Genomic DNA, 18,535 nt, shown 5'->3' with positions numbered 1-18,535 from the left:
AGACAGGGCTGAGTCTCAACTGTACACTGGGACCACGAGAGAAGCCAAGGCAGAGGGGATGGACAGGCACAGTCTCTGGTTTGGCAAGACCGGGATAGCTAAGGTAGGAGGTTCAGGCGGGGCAGACAGGCACAATCTCTGGTGTGGCGAGGGCCACTGGGATAGCTGAGACTGGAGGCACGGCCGGGGCAGATAGGCACAATTTCTGGTGTGGCGAGGGTCACCAGGTTGGCTGAGACTGGAGGCACGGCCAGGGCAGACAGGCACAGTCTCTGGTGTGGCGAGGGCCAGCAGGATAGATGAGGCTGGAGACGTAGCCGGAACGGACAGGTACAGTCTCAGGAGTGGCGAGGGTCTCCGGGATAACTGAGGCTGGATGCACAGCCGGGACGGACAAGCACAGTCTCTGGTGTGGTGAAGGCCACCGGGATAGTTGAGGCTGGAGGCATGGCCAGGGGAGACAGGCACAGTCTCTGGTGTGGTGAGGGCTTTGGGGTAATTGAGGTTGAAGGCACGACCAGGCCAGACTGGCACATACACTGGCACTGACAGCACAGGACCAACAGGATGGGAGCCAACACAACTGAATAGATGGGACAGATAAGGGGACTTAACAATTAGCTAGCTAAAGTAGTGGACACTGAGAAGCTAAAGTAAGGCATTGATCAGTCAACTTCATTAGTGGGCTAGTGGGAGCTTGCCCTAATTACCACCCAGTGCCTCTGAGCAATAGGCTAGGAGGCACTTCATGGGAGTAGCGCGCTGGCCCTTTAAGAGAGGGGCACTCGCACTCCTTAGGAGTGCTCCCGAATACGCTGTGACGAGTGCATAGTCTCCACGAGGCGAGGTAGGAGAACCCACGAGGAGGAGAGGCAGGTATGCCGGGCAGCGTGGAGGGACCCGGCCACAGCGGTGAGTCCGAACGTGTCCCTGCAAGGAGGCAAGGATGTAGGTACACACCGTTACCGATATCACCCAGACTTAAACGCTTTCCTGATGACTTACTTGTTTGAGGGTGTGCCAAGCAATCCTTAAGGAAATATCCAGCGCGACCACAATAGAGGCAGAATCCAAGGCTGTGATGTCATCTCTTCTAAATGGCCCTTAAGCAACTCCCACCTCCATAGGTTCCACCACAGGTACGTGGATTGATCCAGAAAAAATAACAGACTCCCAGTTGTTCATTACCTCTCTCTCAAATTCTACGATCCATATATGAATAGCCTAAAGGCTGCTTTACATGCTGCAATTAGTCGTGCGATCGCACCCGCCCCCATCGTTTGTGCGGCACGGGCAATTCTTGCCCGTGCCGCACAATGCTGTAACCCCCCGTCACACGTACTTACCTTCCAAATGACCTCGCTGTGGGCGGCGAACATCCACATCCTGAAGGGGGAGGGACGTTCGGCGTCACAGCGACGTCACACAGCGGCCGGCCAATAGAAGCGGAGGGGCGGAGATGAACGGGACGTAAACATCCCGCCCACCTCCTTCCTTCAGCATTGCCGGCGGAACGCAGGAAAGCTGCAGTTTGTCATTCCCGGGGTGTCACACGGAGCGATGTGTGCTGCCTCGGGAACAATGAACAACAGGACGTTCAATTTTTAGAAAGTGAGCAACGTGTCAGCGATGAACGAGAAGGTGAGTATTTCTGCTTGTTCATTGCTGTCACACGCTACGATATCACCAACGATGCCGGATGTGTGTCACTTATGACGTGACCCCGCTGACACCTCGTTAGATATATCGTAGCGTGTAAAGCTCGCTTAAGTCTTGACCTCCATCGTGGAACAAGGTGGAGTATTCATAGCCAGACCATCCTTAAGAGTATATCAGAGAGGGCTCTTAAGAACTGGCACTTGGGAGCTTCAGAGGACCATTGACAGATCTCAGAACTATAGTCCTCAGTGGTTTGACTCCCCTGCATTAGGTCTATGATCTTTGGCTCCGCCACCTGGACCAAGTCAGGTTCATCATAGATCATCCCTAATGCATCAAAAAAGGTTTCAACTGAAGAGAGTTCTGCACTTGTGGAAACAATGAAAATGCCCCAGTCTGAAGACCTCTCGCAGTAGAGACATAAGTATTCCCAACTGCTGGAACTCATTCCCTGATGACCGAGGTCGCAGGGTAAAAAATAGCCAGTTCAAAAATGTATGGCTTAAGGGTGCTTTACACCAATCTATCGTGCGATAGATCGTCGGGGTCACGGTTTTTGTGACGCACATCCGGCATCGCTGGCGATGCCGGCCTGTGTGACACCTCCTAGCGACGCAGTATCGCTCACAAATCGTGAGTCGGGTACTGCTCGCTAGGTTCCATAATATCGTTTGATTTAGTTGACCATCGTTTCCGTGGTAGCACACGCCGCTCCGTGTGACACCACGAGAACGATGAGCAGCTCACCTGCCTCCCGCGGCCGCCGCCGGCTCTATGTGGAAGGAAGGAGGTGGGCGGGATGTTTACGTCCCGCTCATCTCCGCCCCTCCGCTTCTATTGGCCGGCGGCCGTGTGACGTCGCTGTGACGCCGAACGTCCCTCCCACTCCAGGAAGTGGACGTTCGCCGCCCACAGCGAGGTCGCACGAGAGGTAAGTATGTGTGACGGGGGTAACTAACTTTGTGCGACACGGGCAGCGATTTGCCCGTGACGCAAAAAGGCCGGGGGCAGGTACGATCGATTGTGAAATCGCACAATCGGTCGTACCGTGTGAAGCAGCCTTTAGGCTTACCTGCAGTATGTTAACTAAACTCATCTCCATATATGCCATTAACTCAGCGCCGCTTCCTTAGGGCTGCCTGACAAAGATTGTGCATGATATTAGACTTAAGGCCCTGTCACACACAGAGATAAATCTGCGGCAGATCTGTGGTTGCAGTGAAATTGTGGACAATCAGTGCCAGGTTTGTGGCTGTGTACAAATGGAACAATATGTCCATGATTTCACTGCAACCACAGATCTGCCAAAGATTTATCTCTGTGTGTGACGGGGCCTTAAGGGTAGGACCCCTTCATTATGACGAAATTTCCTATTATGTCCTAGAGGGCCTTCCCACTTCTATAGTACTGGGTCTACCCTGGTTGGTGAAATATAATCCTGTAGTGGATTGCCAATCCAGGGAAAATGTGGAGTGGGGAAATTACTGTCTTGATAGCTGCTTAATCACTAATCTCTCGGCGGAATCTACGGAGACCATACCTACAGTTTTGTCTGGTTTTAAGGATGTATTTTCAAAGAGGGGGTGTCAGGATTTGCCTCCCCTATCGTGTATACGACTGCCTCATTAATCTGCTTCCTGGAGCAAAACTACCCAAAGTAAGACTGGATAATCTTTCTGGTTCAGAGAGACAAGCCATGAAAGATTAGATTGTTGAGATTTTGGAGAGGTACATATCAGACTGACCTCTTCGCCCATGGCGGCAGGATTCTTCTTCGTGAAGAAGAAAGATGGTTGTCTCCGCCCTAGACCGTCCGAGACTCATATCCTCTTCCTCTTATTCCTGATTTAGTCAACCAGATTGTGGGAGCTAAATGGTTCTCCCAAGACTTAAGGGGGCCTACAATCTGGTTAGAATAAGGGAAGGGGATGCTGGAAGATGACTTTTGAATACACATATTTTTAAAGTCTGGTCATGCCATGTGGTCTCACTAACGCCCACATCATTTTCCCGCATTTTGTGAATATTTTTCATCATTTGGTGGCCAGGTTTGTGGTGATTTATTTGGATGATATCTTGATCAACTCACCCGATGTGGAGACACATGAGATACAGGTTAAGCAAGTATTACAGATTTTAAGAGATAAACGGTATGCCAAACTGGAGAACTGTGTTTTTGCTGTCCGAGAAGGGTAGTTTTTGGGATACCTGTTGACGTCTTTGGGGTTTCGGATGGATCAAGAAAAGGTCCGTACTGTACTTGACTAGGATCATCCAGAAAACCTAAAACCTTTACAACGCTTTCTAGGGTTTACCAATTTTTACTGGAAATTTTGTTAATTATGAAACCTCTCTTTGACATGACAAAAAAGGGTCAGATTTCTCTAAATGGTCAGATTCCACCCACCAGGCTTTTTTCTCTTTAAAGAGATGTTTTTCCACAGCAGGATGATTTGGTCAGGGGTCACCATCTCCCCCTTCCCTAGACACAGGGTCTCCCTTCCTTGCCCTGTTGCCGTATGTGTTCTACTTCCCCATTCCTATTATGACAGGCATAGTCAGATCACAGTCAGGAGTCAGAATGCCTGGAGGGTATCAAATCAGAACAGAGGGACAAGGCAAAAGGATGGGCAAACAAAGTCAAAGGTCAGTTAGCAAAAGATAAAATACAGAGAACAGATAAAAAAAAAAAAGCTAAACGTGGCAGTGCACTGGGAAAAACTGCTCAGCTAAAAAGCTGGGCAATTACAGGAAAAAGAAAACACCTGCAAATACCCAGCACCTCCCAGAGTAAGGGGTACTAGCCGATGATAGCGATGCTGAGCGCGATAGTACCCTCCCCCGTCGCACATGCGATAACTTGTGATAGCTGCCGTAGCGAACATTATCGCTACGGCAGCTTCACACGCACTTACCTGCCCTGTGACGTCGCTGTGGCCGGCAACCCGCCTCCTTCCTAAGGGGGCGGGTCGTGCGGCGTCACAGCGACGTCACACGGCAGGTGGCCAATAGAAGCGGAGGGGCGGAGATGAACGGGATGTAAACATCCCGCCCACCCTCTCCCTATCGCATTGCTGGTGGGCGCAGGTAAGGAGATGTTTGTCGGTCCTGCGGCTTCACACACAGCGATGTGTGGAGCTGCAGGAACGACAAACAACAGCGTACCTGCGGACGCACCAACATTATGAAAATGAACGACGTGACACAGATCAGCGATTTCTGTTTCACACTCGTTCATCTTCTAACCTAGGCTTTACACGTTGCGACGTCGTTACGTTGCGCCGGATGTGCATCACTTTCGATTTGACCCCGACGATATTGCAGTAGTGATGTCGCAACGTGCGAAGTACCCCTAAGAGTGGACAACTGAGATGTCACTTAAAACACAGCCAAGTACATCTCAGCTCCAGGTTGGGTGACTGAGCTATCATTTATGCAATTTACAGCCCAAAATGTCCTGAAAACAGAGTGCAGGAATCGTGAGCCATACACCTTATTTAAAGTGGGATCTTTCACCAGTTTGAGCATGTAACGTGGCGTGGGGTGGTAGTCATGGGCGAGGTAATCGTCTCTTGCACCCCGGCACGCTACATGAAAATGGAGGTCCTGGCTGGGTGTGTGGTTGTTCACTCCAGAGGCTATATGCATTTGCAGGCCGCATGTTGCCGGTGGTTTTGGCTGGCCAGGACCAGATGGTGTCAAGGGAGGAATTTGCGTTGAAGACTGCTAATGGAGTCCTCATTTGGGATATCCAGAGACGATGCCATATTAGCTGTGTATCGGTGCCAATATATATATATCAATGTATATAAGACAAAGAACACAGACATGCTCTCTTTTCAGCCAGCATCACCAACTGAACTCGTTTAATAAGATAGATTACAGTTCATTGAGGGAGACGACCACAAGTTCATAAAAAAATATTGTTTTACTGAACGTTAACTTGGTAACAACAACATACATAAGATGGCGGACACAAATCTTCTTGCACATTTCAGTATCACAGAGGATCATTAAGCACACATTCTTCATTTTAGTCGTTACAACGTCCATAAGTCCTTTTCTTCCCTTCACTACCAAGCCTAGTACCCCATCACAGTCCTTAGAAGTCATTCTCCTCCTCAAGCAGTCCCACGTCTTCTCCCTCCTAGAGGGGTATCGCCAATATGGCTGGACCAAGTTATAAGCTACTGAAGACGCCTCAGGGACACCTGCTTAAGACACTCATGTCGTTCCTTGTCCTGCTCTGTCTTGCACCAGGACTCGTCTCTCTGTCGCTTGTTCCATCAGTTAGTGCGCTGACCCAGCTCCACTAGATCACTGTGTCACAGTAATCTTCTCTTTCTCAGTTGTTCCCTCTTTTCCTCGGTCACACTATTCAATGTCATGGTCTCCCTCTCTTCATGACACCCATATCATGCGGCTCTACTTCTCCTCAGACCTGAGGTCTGTTCCTGTCACAGGCTGGGCCCTAACTGACGTTTCCACAGCAACCGTTTCTCTCCCTCAGCACTAGCTCTTTCCCTATTGGCTAAACCTAGAATCCCACTGTCATCTGTCTGTCACCGGGCAGATTTAACTTTTCAGCTACATAATACCTTATTAAGCATTATACATTCTATACTACATAACATTACACCTTATACCAATACACATACTGTACATTACATCTTCAACACCGCTACCCCTCTACATAGTAACATTCTCTACTCTGCTACATCTTATACATTACAATACCTTACACTATCCACTTTATATCTTATCACATGTATATATTTAAGAACAGCCTTAGGCTAGTTTCACACTTCCGTTGGGCGAAATCCGCTGGGTCCGTTGCTGCGTCGTTTTGACGCATCCGTTATTTTTGTGGTGTCAACGGATGCAACGGATCCATTATTTCACAGGAATACGTTAGCTGATTCCTGTGAAATAACGGACCCGTTGCATCCATTTGGTGTCTGTTAGGCGTCTGTCTAACGGAATGCGTCAGTTCTGATTTTTGTTTTTTTTTTTCATTTTTTTCATTCTGGGCATGCTCAGTAAAATTAGCGGAATCCAGCAGCGGATTCCGTTGTAAAGCACTTTGCAACAGAATCCGCTACCATAGGGAGCCATTATAAATTTTAACGGAAGCAACGGAATCCGCTGGTCGGCGTCATTTTGACGCAAGCAAATAACGTTACATTCAGCGTTGCTTCTGCTCGGCGGAAGCAACGGAGCGTCGGCCAACGGAAGCAACACAGGTACTTTTGGCACAATCCGTCATCAATGCAAGTCTATGGGAAACAGCGGAATATGTTAACGGATTCTGCTGATTCCCAAGACAGCGGATTGCGCAAAAAAAACAAAACAAACGGAAGTGTGAAAGTACCCTTAGTGTCTTCAGGGGTAGGAACTCGACCACCATCTTACAAGCATGTTACATAATAGAATAGATTTTTAATTTCTTATCTCTATTGCGGAGATATTAGCTTGTAAAGTTTAGGGTATAAATAATTATAAGTCTAAGGGGATATTATCAGAGATTCTTCTCTGTGTGCATGTACTTCATGCATGATGTTGTGCAATTATAAGCAGGTTTTTTATGTAAAGTAAAAAAGAAAAATACCCCAAAAAGTCAGAAGAGCATGCTCTCACTTGTGAGACATGTAGTGACAGACAGTCCTGATCTCTGCAGCTAGTATAGAGCAGAGCTGAGTATGATTATAAACACTTTCATCTCACGGCAGTTAGCGTGTGTGTGTGTGTGTGTTTCGAATATAGCCAAGGTGCTGTTAGTTCATCTGCCAGTTTAGGGAGAAACATTATGGGATGGGAGGGAAAATTGAAAGCAAAAAAGCAGGAAATCACTATATTATGAAAGGGATAAAGCTCTGATCCTACAAATTCATGTGTTCATGAGGCTTCAGGCTTGATCAACACTTATGTGTTACTTTACTCATCTAACTCCATCAGTCCAATTATCCAATATATAATGAATGGAGCGACAGTGAACACGCTCGCCCATCCAGCTCAATATGAAGCTAGCCACTGGATCAGGACCGCCATAATAATTTGTTACCATGGATGGTGGTTAGGAGAATTTCTGATGTTTTCTATCCTCTCATGCCCCACCACACACAACGAATAAATGTTCATTTATATTCTATATATAAACAAAAATACAAAAAAAATGTAACATACATATAGATGGTAAATAAAAGAAAATAACTGATTGGGCTCTAAGGAAAATCAATAAGGTAAAGGTTTTAATCAAATGTATGTAAACCACGAATAGAGCCAAGAAAAAAAGATATTATGGCACGTGGTATGTAAGAATAGCAAGTACTGAGGGGGTTAATATGTCCAACAATGGGGAATCTCCACATACCTCCACCTGCAGAGCCGCACACTAGATATATGGCTGCTCTGTGCTTACAGGACCTGTGATGATGTCACATGGAGGGGAGGAGTCAGGGGTCACATGATCAGCTCCTCAGTGTATGCAGGACTCTGCTGTGCTGGGTGTCATGGGGATGGATGAGGGGAAGGTTATGTGTGAGGTCAGGAGGGGCTTACAGTGTGGATGTAGCAGAGCCGTGTGTGTGTGTGTGTGTGTGTGTGTGTGTGTGTGTGTGTGTGTGTGTGTGTGTGTGTGTGTGTATGATGTGTATGGCGCGGAAGCGTGTATGTACAAAGCAGAATGGCATGTGTACGGAGAGGACCCTTGTATGTACAACGCATGTGTAGAGAAGCCGTGTGTGTACGACGTGTGTGTAGAGAAGCTGTGTGTGTACGACGTATGTGTAGAGAAGCTGTGTGTGTACGACGTATGTGTAGAGAAGCCGTGTGTGTACGACGTATGTGTAGAGAAGCCGTGTGTGTAGAAGAGACGTGTGTGTACAGTATGTGTGTAGAGAAGTAGTGTGTGTACGACGTATGTGTAGAGAAGCTGTGTGTGTATGACGTATGTGTGTAGAGAAGCGGTGTGTGTGTGTGTAGAGAAGCCGTGTGTGTACGACGTATGTGGAGTGGAGACGGGTGTGTATGACATGGGTGTTGAGAAGCCGTGTGTGCACGACATGTATGTAGAGAAGCATGTGTGTACGATGTGTGTGTGTAGAGAAGCAGTGTGTGTACAACGTGTGTGGAGAGAAGCCGTGTGTGTACGATGTATGTGGAGAGAAGCCGTGTGTGTAGAAGAGACGTGTGTGTACAGTATGAGTGTAGAGAAGTAGTGTGTGTACGACGTATGTGTAGAGAAGCTGTGTGTGTACGACGTATGTGTAGAGAAGCTGTGTGTGTACGACGTATGTGTAGAGAAGCCGTGTGTGTACGACGTATGTGTAGAGAAGCCGTGTGTGTAGAAGAGACGTGTGTGTACAGTATGTGTGTAGAGAAGTAGTGTGTGTACGACGTATGTGTAGAGAAGCTGTGTGTATGACGTATGTGTGTAGAGAAGCGGTGTGTGTGTGTGTAGAGAAGCCGTGTGTGTACGACGTATGTGGAGTGGAGACGGGTGTGTATGACATGGGTGTTGAGAAGCCGTGTGTGCACGACATGTATGTAGAGAAGCATGTGTGTACGATGTGTGTGTGTGTAGAGAAGCAGTGTGTGTACAACGTGTGTGTAGAGAAGCCATGTGTGTACGACGTATGTGGAGATGTGTGTGTTCAACGTGTGTGTGTAGAGAAGCCATGTGTGTACGACGTATGTGGAGATGTGTGTGTACGACGTGTGTGTAGAGAAGACGTGTGTGTACGATGTGTACGGAGCGGAGCCTTGTACATGTAGGAAGTGTACAGAACAGAGCCATATGCGTTGAGTTGAGACGTGTGCATGTATCATATGTACGGACCAAAGCGGTGTGCGATGTATGTGGAGCGGAAACGTGTGTATACACTGTGTTCCAAATTATTAACCAAATTGGATTGAAGTGTCATAAAGATATAATTTATGATTTTCATATGACCTCCTGGACAGTATTGTGTCTCACGGCTCTTCGGATCACTGAAATCAATCTCAAACAACAGTAATAACATGGGTATGCAACATTTGGGTTTATGAAAATTGTTTCAAATCCAATGACTGATTCTATTTTTAACCAATATGTATGGATTTTACACAAAACGCTTGTGAAATTACCTTCAAGAGAGATGAAGAAGAAAAATATTTATTGCAGCCAAAAATGTTATATACATTAGAGATCAAAATTAGAGAACAAAACACAATTTCCTAAATGATGCGGTCCTTGTGTAGTCCTGAGTAATTATATCCTAACATGAGTAAACTAGCAGCATTATAAGCTTATTTTATAAATTGAACTTATTGGAAATAAATATGTAAATGAGATAAATGAAAAAAACGTGGATCAAAATTAGAGAACACTTTCAGATACCTGCAAGTTATTGGTGTTAATCTGGCAGCTGGTGCTAATTTCCTTAATTATCTTTCAAACCCTATGTAACTGGCAGCCTAACTTTCCAGTTTGCACTGACTTTGCAAGAAAGTGACTGAAAACCCTCTATTTTGATACAGGGAAAATATATCTTTGTACCGTGTTAGCCACTAGAGATAAAAAATTGTTTCAAAGAACTGAAGTCCTCAGTGGTTGATACCTTTTAATGGCTAACTGAAAAGATGGCAATAATAGCAAGCTTTCGAGACTACTCAGGTCTCTTCATCAGGCATGGTATAACACAAAATCTGAAGAGTCACATATTTATACACAACAGGACATAGAATAGTGCAGTAAGAAAAAAAAAAAGTTTCATATAACTTGTTTTCAGACCCTGATCAGAGGACAATAAAACTTTCACACTGAACTGCAGCAATATTTATGGCCACAACAGTTTGCCCCCCTGCCATAGTGAGAGTTCTGTTTCAATAACTTGTTTTTCTTTTTTTTTTTTTCTCACACTGCACTATTCTATGTCCTGTTGTGTATAAATATGTGACTCTTCAGATTTTGTGTTATACCATGCCTGATGAAGAGACCTGAGTAGTCTTGAAAGCTTGCTATTATTACCATCTTTTCAGTTAGCCATTAAAAGGTATCAACCACTGAGGACTTCAGTTCTTTTAAACAATTTTTTTGAAAACCCTCTGGCAGCAGGTTGTCCAGATGAAGGCCAAAGGGGTGACCCTATCAGCCATAGCAAGAGAAGTTGGTCGTTCTAAGTCTGTGATTTCAAGAATATTCCATCTTTACAACATCACAAACTTTTTCAAGTCCCCCAAGAAGGCTGGTTGCCCTCAAAAGACAAATGCAAGAGAGGACCGGATAATGCAGAGAATCTTCATGGGTAATCGTTTCAACACTGCAGCTGCAATTGCTTACCTGTTCAGCATTAAACAGGGTAAGGATCTGTGTTGTCACAGTGTCATGACGTTTAAGAGCATTTGGACTGAAAGCCCACTCTGCAGTGACCAAACCTCTCATTAGCAGAAAGAGTCAAAAGGCTAGACTTACTTTTGGTGAGGAGCATGTTGTGTGGACAGAGGTGAAGTGGCCCACAGTTTATTTTAGTGTTGAAAGCAAGTTTATTTATTTGAGTCTGATGGGAAACATTATGTTCGTCGACAAACTTGTGAAAGACTGAACCCAAAGTGTGGTTTGAAGTCAGTGAAAGGTGGTGGAGAAAGTGTCATGGTTTGAGGAATATTTTCTGCAGCAGGCGTCGGACCTCTCATACAGCTACATGGCAAAGTGAATGCAAGTGAGTATCAGAACCTTCTTCAACAACACGTGGTTCTTTACTTGCGTTCATCACTCAGTCAGCCAGCAATTTTCATGCAGGATAATGCTCCCTAGCATATAGCAAAATGGGTAAAGCAGTTCCTTGAAACAATGAAATGGCGAGACCAGAGTCCTGATCTAAACCCAAAAGAGAACCTCTGGAAAATCCTTGGTGACAAAGTTATGGCCAAGAAATCCACAGCAGTCAAAGAACTGTGGAAGAGACTGGAAGGAGAGTGGACCAAAATCACACCAGAGCAGTCTGAGAGACTAGTGATGTCCTGTGGCCACAGATGTGCTCAAGACATTCAAAGCAATGGCCTGTACACTTCCTATTGATTGGAGTTGTTAGGGGAGACCTCCAGGGATCCCTCTCAGGGTCTCGGAAGAGGATTCCTAATCAGAACTGCGCAGATGTATATAAAACAGGAAAATTACCACACATTGACGTATCTCTATTTTGGAGAAGCAGTACTCTTCTGACCCTTGTATTCAAAGCATAACATTTTTACACAGTTTTTCTGCATTGTCTCTTAACCAACCAATTAGCTTGGGTTTAACTCATTCCCTTGTTTGAGTAACATTCTTTAGTAAAGCATTTCAGGTGTGTCTAGGCATAGACGAGTCTATGAATAGAACAATGTCAGTTACTTATTTGAAACTACAGATGAGTAATCTCTTCTATTCATGAATGTCAGGTACTTATCTGAAACTACAGATAAGCATTCTTCTATGAAAAGAAGAATGTTAGTTACCTATTTGAAACTACAGATAAGTAGCTCTTCTATTCATGAATGTCAGTTACTTATTCATGAACTAAAACTTAATTCTACTTAGCCCTGAGCATAATTTGTTTTGGTTATTCCGTTAATATTTCAATTAGGTATATGTGGAGAAGCAATACATAAAACATTCAAAGGACAGATCATCTTATTATTATACTGGACAAACGATTCATAGCCTAGGCCTTCACAGAGTCTGTTGTTACCTTCAGAAAATGTACTTAGAATCTTTCTCTGTGCTACAGTCATTGCTGTTCTCTAATTATGATCATCTCGTTTTGGGCAAAATTAAGGTTTAATGTTGATAAACTTTGGATCTTTTGTGAAATACTGTTCTCCGAACAATGTTCTCTCATTTTGATCGTGTGTGTGTGTGTGTGTGTATATATATATATAATATATATATATATATATATATATATATATATATATATATATATATACACACACATATACATATACTGTGTGTATATATATTATAAAAAGCTGAATGTGTGTATGTATGTATGTATGTATGTACAGTATGTGTGTGTGTGTGTGTGTGTATGTCCGGGATTGGCATCTGCACCGTTGCAGCTACAGCCACAACATTTTGCACACTCACACTTCTGGACCCCGAGAACGTCATAGGCTATGTTGTGAGGAGAAATTTTAACCCCGCTCGTTCCAATTTACCAATCAATTTTGCCCCTATCTACATAATGGGGAAAAAGTGAAACGAAAAGTGTATCCGCACCATCGCATTTACAATCACGAAATTTTGCACAGATACCTCATGTGACCCAGGGAACGTCGTAGACTATGTTTTGACAGGAAAATGTAACCCCGCGCTTTACAGTTACTCTCCAAAAAACATGGCTCCATTAAAGTAAATGGAGCCTGGAACTACAGGTTATTAGTAGGAGCTGTGATTGGTTGCTATAGGAACAAAAGACATTCATAGTATAAGAAGCTTATATGTGAGGTAATAAGATGTCAGTGGGGAGACAGACAGACCTGGAAAGAGACAGAGAGACAGACCTGAAAAGAGACAGACCTGGAAAGAGACAGACCTGGAAAGAAACAGACCTGGAAAGAAACAGACCTGGAAAGAGACAGACCAGGAAAGTGACAGATGGGGAAAGAGACAGATGGGGAAAGAGACAGATGGGGAAAGAGACAGACAGACATGCAGACAGTGACAGGCAGACAGGGAAGGAGGAGACAACCAGAGAGACAGACAAAGATAGATGGGGAAAGACACAGACCTTGATAGAAACAGATGGGGAAAGAGACAGACAGAGACAGGCAGACAGGGAAAGAGACAGACAGGAAAAGACAGACAAAGAGATGGGGAGACACGGGGAAAGAGACAGACCTAGGAAAGAGACAGACCTAGAAAGAGACAGATGGGGGAAAGAAACAGAGAGATAGAGACAGACAAAAAAAAGAGAGACAGACAGGCAGACGGGGAAAGAGACAGACGGGGAAAGAGACAGACCTGGAAAGAGACAGACGGAGCACATTACTTGGCCAATTTAGTTAAATCTGTGTTGAATATCTGTGGTGTTGAAATATATGTGAAATGCTTCTATTAGCTTAGTTTTTGCCCTTTAATACTTACATTTCTATCTATTTGTTCTGTGGTTTTTGTGTGCAGAATTAATTTTTGTTAATACATTCTATTTTGTTAACAACAGTTATTAACCCAGGTGAAGCCGGGTAGTACAGCTACTATATATGAAAATTAATTCCTGCACCTTTTCCTTTTCTCTTCAAAGCTTCTCTTGATAATTTTCCCTTACACAAAACCTTCGGATCTTCTTTGTGAAGCATCCAGTAGTCATACCCCATCATGTTCACATTCCATCTACTTTGCGTCATTTCATCTCCTCGATATCCTGATGAAATCTTTCTTCTTGCTCTTCCCTAACTTCATCAAGGTTTTCAGGAAAGTAGTTGAAATTGGAATGTAAAAAAATGTAACTTCAAATTCATCACACAACCCAAGGCTTTGAAACGTTTCAAATGTTCACCGTTATGGACTTAAATTTTCGATCTTTGTTGTTGCCTAGAAATTTCTTCATGACTTTTCTCAACAGCTTTTATTTTTGTTTTGAACACTTCATCCTTCATGAATTTCCGAATATCCAGACCCACAAAAATGCCTTCCTTCTGTTTTTCTTTGGACAGTCCCAGAAACTTGGTACCCAGGTACTTCAAAGGCTCTTCTTCTTTCGGTAGAACTTTCACAAACAGCTTCATCCGTCCAAGCTTAACATGGAGTGGTGGCAGGAGAACTTTAGTGGGATCAATTAAACTTTCTGGAACCATGTTCCTGAGTCAGAGTTACAAAGATGTTCACATTGGCCAACTTTTTTTGATCGAGTGATGAGTCCTATCCCAGCTGTCCTATTCACACAAAAAGCATGGGTACTTCTGGGCGCCCCAATTCAAGAAAGACATCAATATATTGGAGCAAGTCCAGAGAAGAGCAATCAAGATGGGAAAAGATCTGCAAACTATGTCCTATGAAAACCAACTAAAAGAACTAGGAATGTTTAGTTTGCAAAAGAGAAGACTGAGAGGAGACTTAATAGCAGTCTACAAATATCTGAAAGGTTGTCACAGTGCAGAGGGAACTACCCTATTCTCATTAACACAAAGAAGTACAAGAAGCAATGGGATAAAACTAAAAGGAAGGAGATTTAGATTAGACATTAGGAAACACTTTCTGACAGTGATGGCAGTCTGGGAGTGGAACAGGCTATCATGGGAGGTAGTGAGCTCTTCATCAATGAAAATCTTCAAGCGAATTTTGGATAAACATGTAGCTGGGATGATTTAAAACAACCTGCACTCACAGGGGGTTAGACCCGATGGTCTCTTGAGCAAAGCGAGAGCTATCAGATCACCATATAATGACCATCCTTGATGCTCACAGTTAAGTTTCTTGAGAATAATGTCTAAATTCTCATAGCTTTCCTTTAAATTCACAAAATGCCTTATAGGCACTGAAGGATACTTGCTCCCATTGTGCAGTTGCAGTTTTCAGACTTTTTTTTGGATGAATCAATATTCTGCACTCACTCACATTGTAATGAATATTACATTTTACTATCAGTCCAGGAACATCACTTCAATATACTAGAGCACCGACATGAGAAAATTATGTAAGGAATTCCTTTTCTCTGCTTCTGTACTATGAAAACAAAGTACCATCAGCTAGCAGGTCCTTTTGCTTTAGTCTAGAGCCTAAAAGTTCAGCAGAATGTTTAGGAAGGTCCAAGTACCTGACTAAATAACTTAATTTGAGCTGTGGAAAAAGCTGCGACTTGTTGAGCCTTTGGAGTGGACTCAGTGTTTGTGAAAAATCTGTACTTTAAATTTTTTCGACATTTTTTCAAACCATTTTTTTACCACATTCAAGAAGTTTATTAACCCTTCATGTGCTTCACAGGAACTAAAGCAATATAAAAGGAAAGAATGACAATTTTACTTTTTCCAACAAAAATGTTACTTTAGCCTCAAATATTGCATGTTCGCAAGGGTAACAGGAGAAAGTGCACCGTCCAATTTGTTGTACAATGATGCCCCATATGTGGCGGAAAGCCACTGTTTGAACGGACAGCAAGGCTTAGAAATGTTCCTCAGTTTTTTTCATTTTCACAAGGGTAACAAGATAAAATACACCCCAAGTTTGTTGAGCATTTACACCTGAGTATGCTGATACCCCATATGTGGCATATTTGGAGCATAGATTTTGATGGAATGGTCTGCAGGTGTCATATCGCATTTGGAGACCCCCTCATGTTACAGGTTGAAAAAAATACCTAGATCCATCTAGTTCAACCTTCCTCCACCAATTATACATATTGTCACTAGATCATTTATAACTGACAATGTTGTTGTGTACTGAGGAAATCATCCACCCCTTTTTTAAAAACTGTTCTAGTGTCTGCCATTACTACCTCTTTTGGTAGGGTATTCCACAATCTGACTGCTCTAACTGTTAAAAACTCTTTCCTATTTAGCTGCTGGAATTGCCTTTTTTCCACTTGCAGTGAGTGCCCGCTGGTCCTTAGTATTTGTCTTTGGAAGTACCAGTGATTTGTATTGACCACTCATGTATTTATACATACAAATGAGATCTCCTCTGAGACATCTTTTTACTAAACTAAAACAAATCCAACTTTTTCAACCGCTCATCATATAAGAGGCCTTCTATTCCTTGAAGGTATTAGTTGCACGCCTTTGAACTGCTTCTAACTTCTGAATATCCTTTTTAAAATGTGGAGAGCAAAACTAAATCCCATATTCCAGATGTGGCCTTACAAGTGATTTATAGAGGGGTAACAATACATTGGGATCTTGGGATCTAATCTGTCTTTTCATACCCTTTAAAATCTTGGTTGCTTTTGCAGCTACTTGACATCGAGGACTGCTGCTCAGCTTACTTGTAACCAAGTATTTCTCCTATTTTGTAATCCCAAGTTTACCTCCATTTAACGTATATGCATCAATAGGATTACTCCAACCTAGGTGCATTACTTTCCATTTATGAACATTAAATTTAATTTGCCAAGTGTCTGCCCATTTTGACATCTTATCCAGATTGTTTTGTAATATTGTACGATCAAGGTCAGTTTTTAATATCCTACATAGTTTGGTGTCATCAGCAAAGACTGACACTTTACTATCAATCCCATCCACAAGGTAATTAATAAAGAGATTAAAAAGAATCTGTCCTAGCACAGATCCCTGCAGTACCCCACTGCTGACTATAGCCCATTTAGAGAATGTAAAAATGTATGACTACTCTTTGTTTCCTATCTTTTAGCCAATTCCTTACCCAGTAGCATATAGTTTCCTCTAGTCCTTGCTTCTGGAGCTTCATTACAAGACTTATGTGGCACAGTATCAAATGCCTTTGCAAAGTCCAAATAAATCACATCAGCTGCATTACTAATATTAAGACTTATACTGACCGCCTCATAGAAACCCAACAGGTTGGTCAGACACGACTTATCTTTCATGAATCCATGCTGGTTATCAGTTATTATATTATTCTCTCTAATATATTGTTGCATGTCATCTCTTAAAATGCCCTCAAAACCCTGCACACCACTGATGTCAGATTTTCCAGACGGTAGTTGTCTGGATCCACCCTCTTACCTTTTTTAAATATCAGTACCATGTCAGTCATTCTCCAATCCTGAAGAAGAGGACTGAGATAGGGTGCAGCTGTGGGCTCCCGGAGACCATGGAAAGTGGCTAGTGACCTGCTTTCACTGCCAGCCAAAGATATGGCAGGCCTTAGACACAGAACTGACTCTACACACCCCATACCAGCCACAGAATAGAGGGAAGGTTGGGAAGATGGGGCAGTGTAGAAGGCAAGGGCATGAGAGTCTTCCCCTTGAATTGTTCAGTGTCAGACACACCCCAGCAGGGACCACTAGGTTGAGACCCTATGAAATCCTGTTTAGAAGTACTCCCAGATACTTCAACTAAGCTTGTTGTCTGTCAGAGTTCCCTGATAGAGAGGGTGGAGGTTCATGTGGTCCCAAGGGGACATTGATCATCAGGAGTTGACATATATTAGGGTTTTCGTTGGCAGAAAATCAATGATTCACCCCACCACCAGAACTGATTTGTATAGGCTCACCCAGATTAAAGCTGGGGATTTTTTCTGGCCAGTAATGAAGCCAGGTTTGCAGGTTTACAGTGAGGGTGCGTGTACCTTATCACCCAAGTGACACTGGAAGATGTTTTATGTATAATGTACGCAGTTTTTGGTGTATAACACCGTAGGGTTGAAAAGGAAAGGAAAAAAAAAAAAAAGGAAGTGTTAGTTTCTATTTCAGTGTCCTGTGAATGTACGTATGTTGAAATGGAGAATTCTCCCAAAGGGGGGGAGGTTAGATGACACTGAATATACTATGTGTATTTTACCTGTCTGTGAAAACAGGAAACAAGAAACATAAGCTGATAGATAGGGTGGACTTGTGTGCTCAAGTCCACCCCATTATTTTCTGTTCTGAATGTAGATTTCTTTCTGTCACTCTGCCCTGGGTGGGGTATGGTATGGGGATAGTTATCAGGGTCTGACAGGAGATAGGGATACGCTGGAGGCTCGGCCCTGACCACCATCAGGTCTACCGTCGAGATGAGGGCGAGTACAGGGTCCCTAGTTACAGGGTCAGCCCAGGGGTCCCTATATAATCCATATTCCCGGTGACAGATTGAATACCTCCTGAATGTAGATGTCACAATACATGTCACTCCCTCCCAGGACTCTTCAGACGCCATTTTTGGCCAACACCTACTTCCTCTTTTAGTGGCTGTTTCTTATCGGTAATTATCTTTAGTGGACGTTTTAACTCAGACACTACAT

General features: G+C 43.6%; 1 protein-coding gene across 1 annotated transcript in view; it reads right to left on the bottom strand.

The window, feature by feature from the left end:
* Positions 1–18,535, bottom strand: part of LOC142312879 (uncharacterized) — a 266,832-nt gene that overhangs the window by 212,129 nt on the left and 36,168 nt on the right. The window contains exon 8 of the mRNA XM_075351863.1: positions 14,229–14,476. Coding sequence (XP_075207978.1) covers positions 14,229–14,476 — 248 coding nt within the window. The remainder of the gene's footprint in view (positions 1–14,228; positions 14,477–18,535) is intronic.

The sequence above is a fragment of the Anomaloglossus baeobatrachus genome, chromosome 5 (assembly GCF_048569485.1).
Source record: "Anomaloglossus baeobatrachus isolate aAnoBae1 chromosome 5, aAnoBae1.hap1, whole genome shotgun sequence".
NCBI lineage: Eukaryota > Metazoa > Chordata > Amphibia > Anura > Aromobatidae > Anomaloglossus > Anomaloglossus baeobatrachus.
Note: the sequence above shows the minus strand (reverse complement) of the source record. Positions and strands in the feature narration are given on the sequence as shown.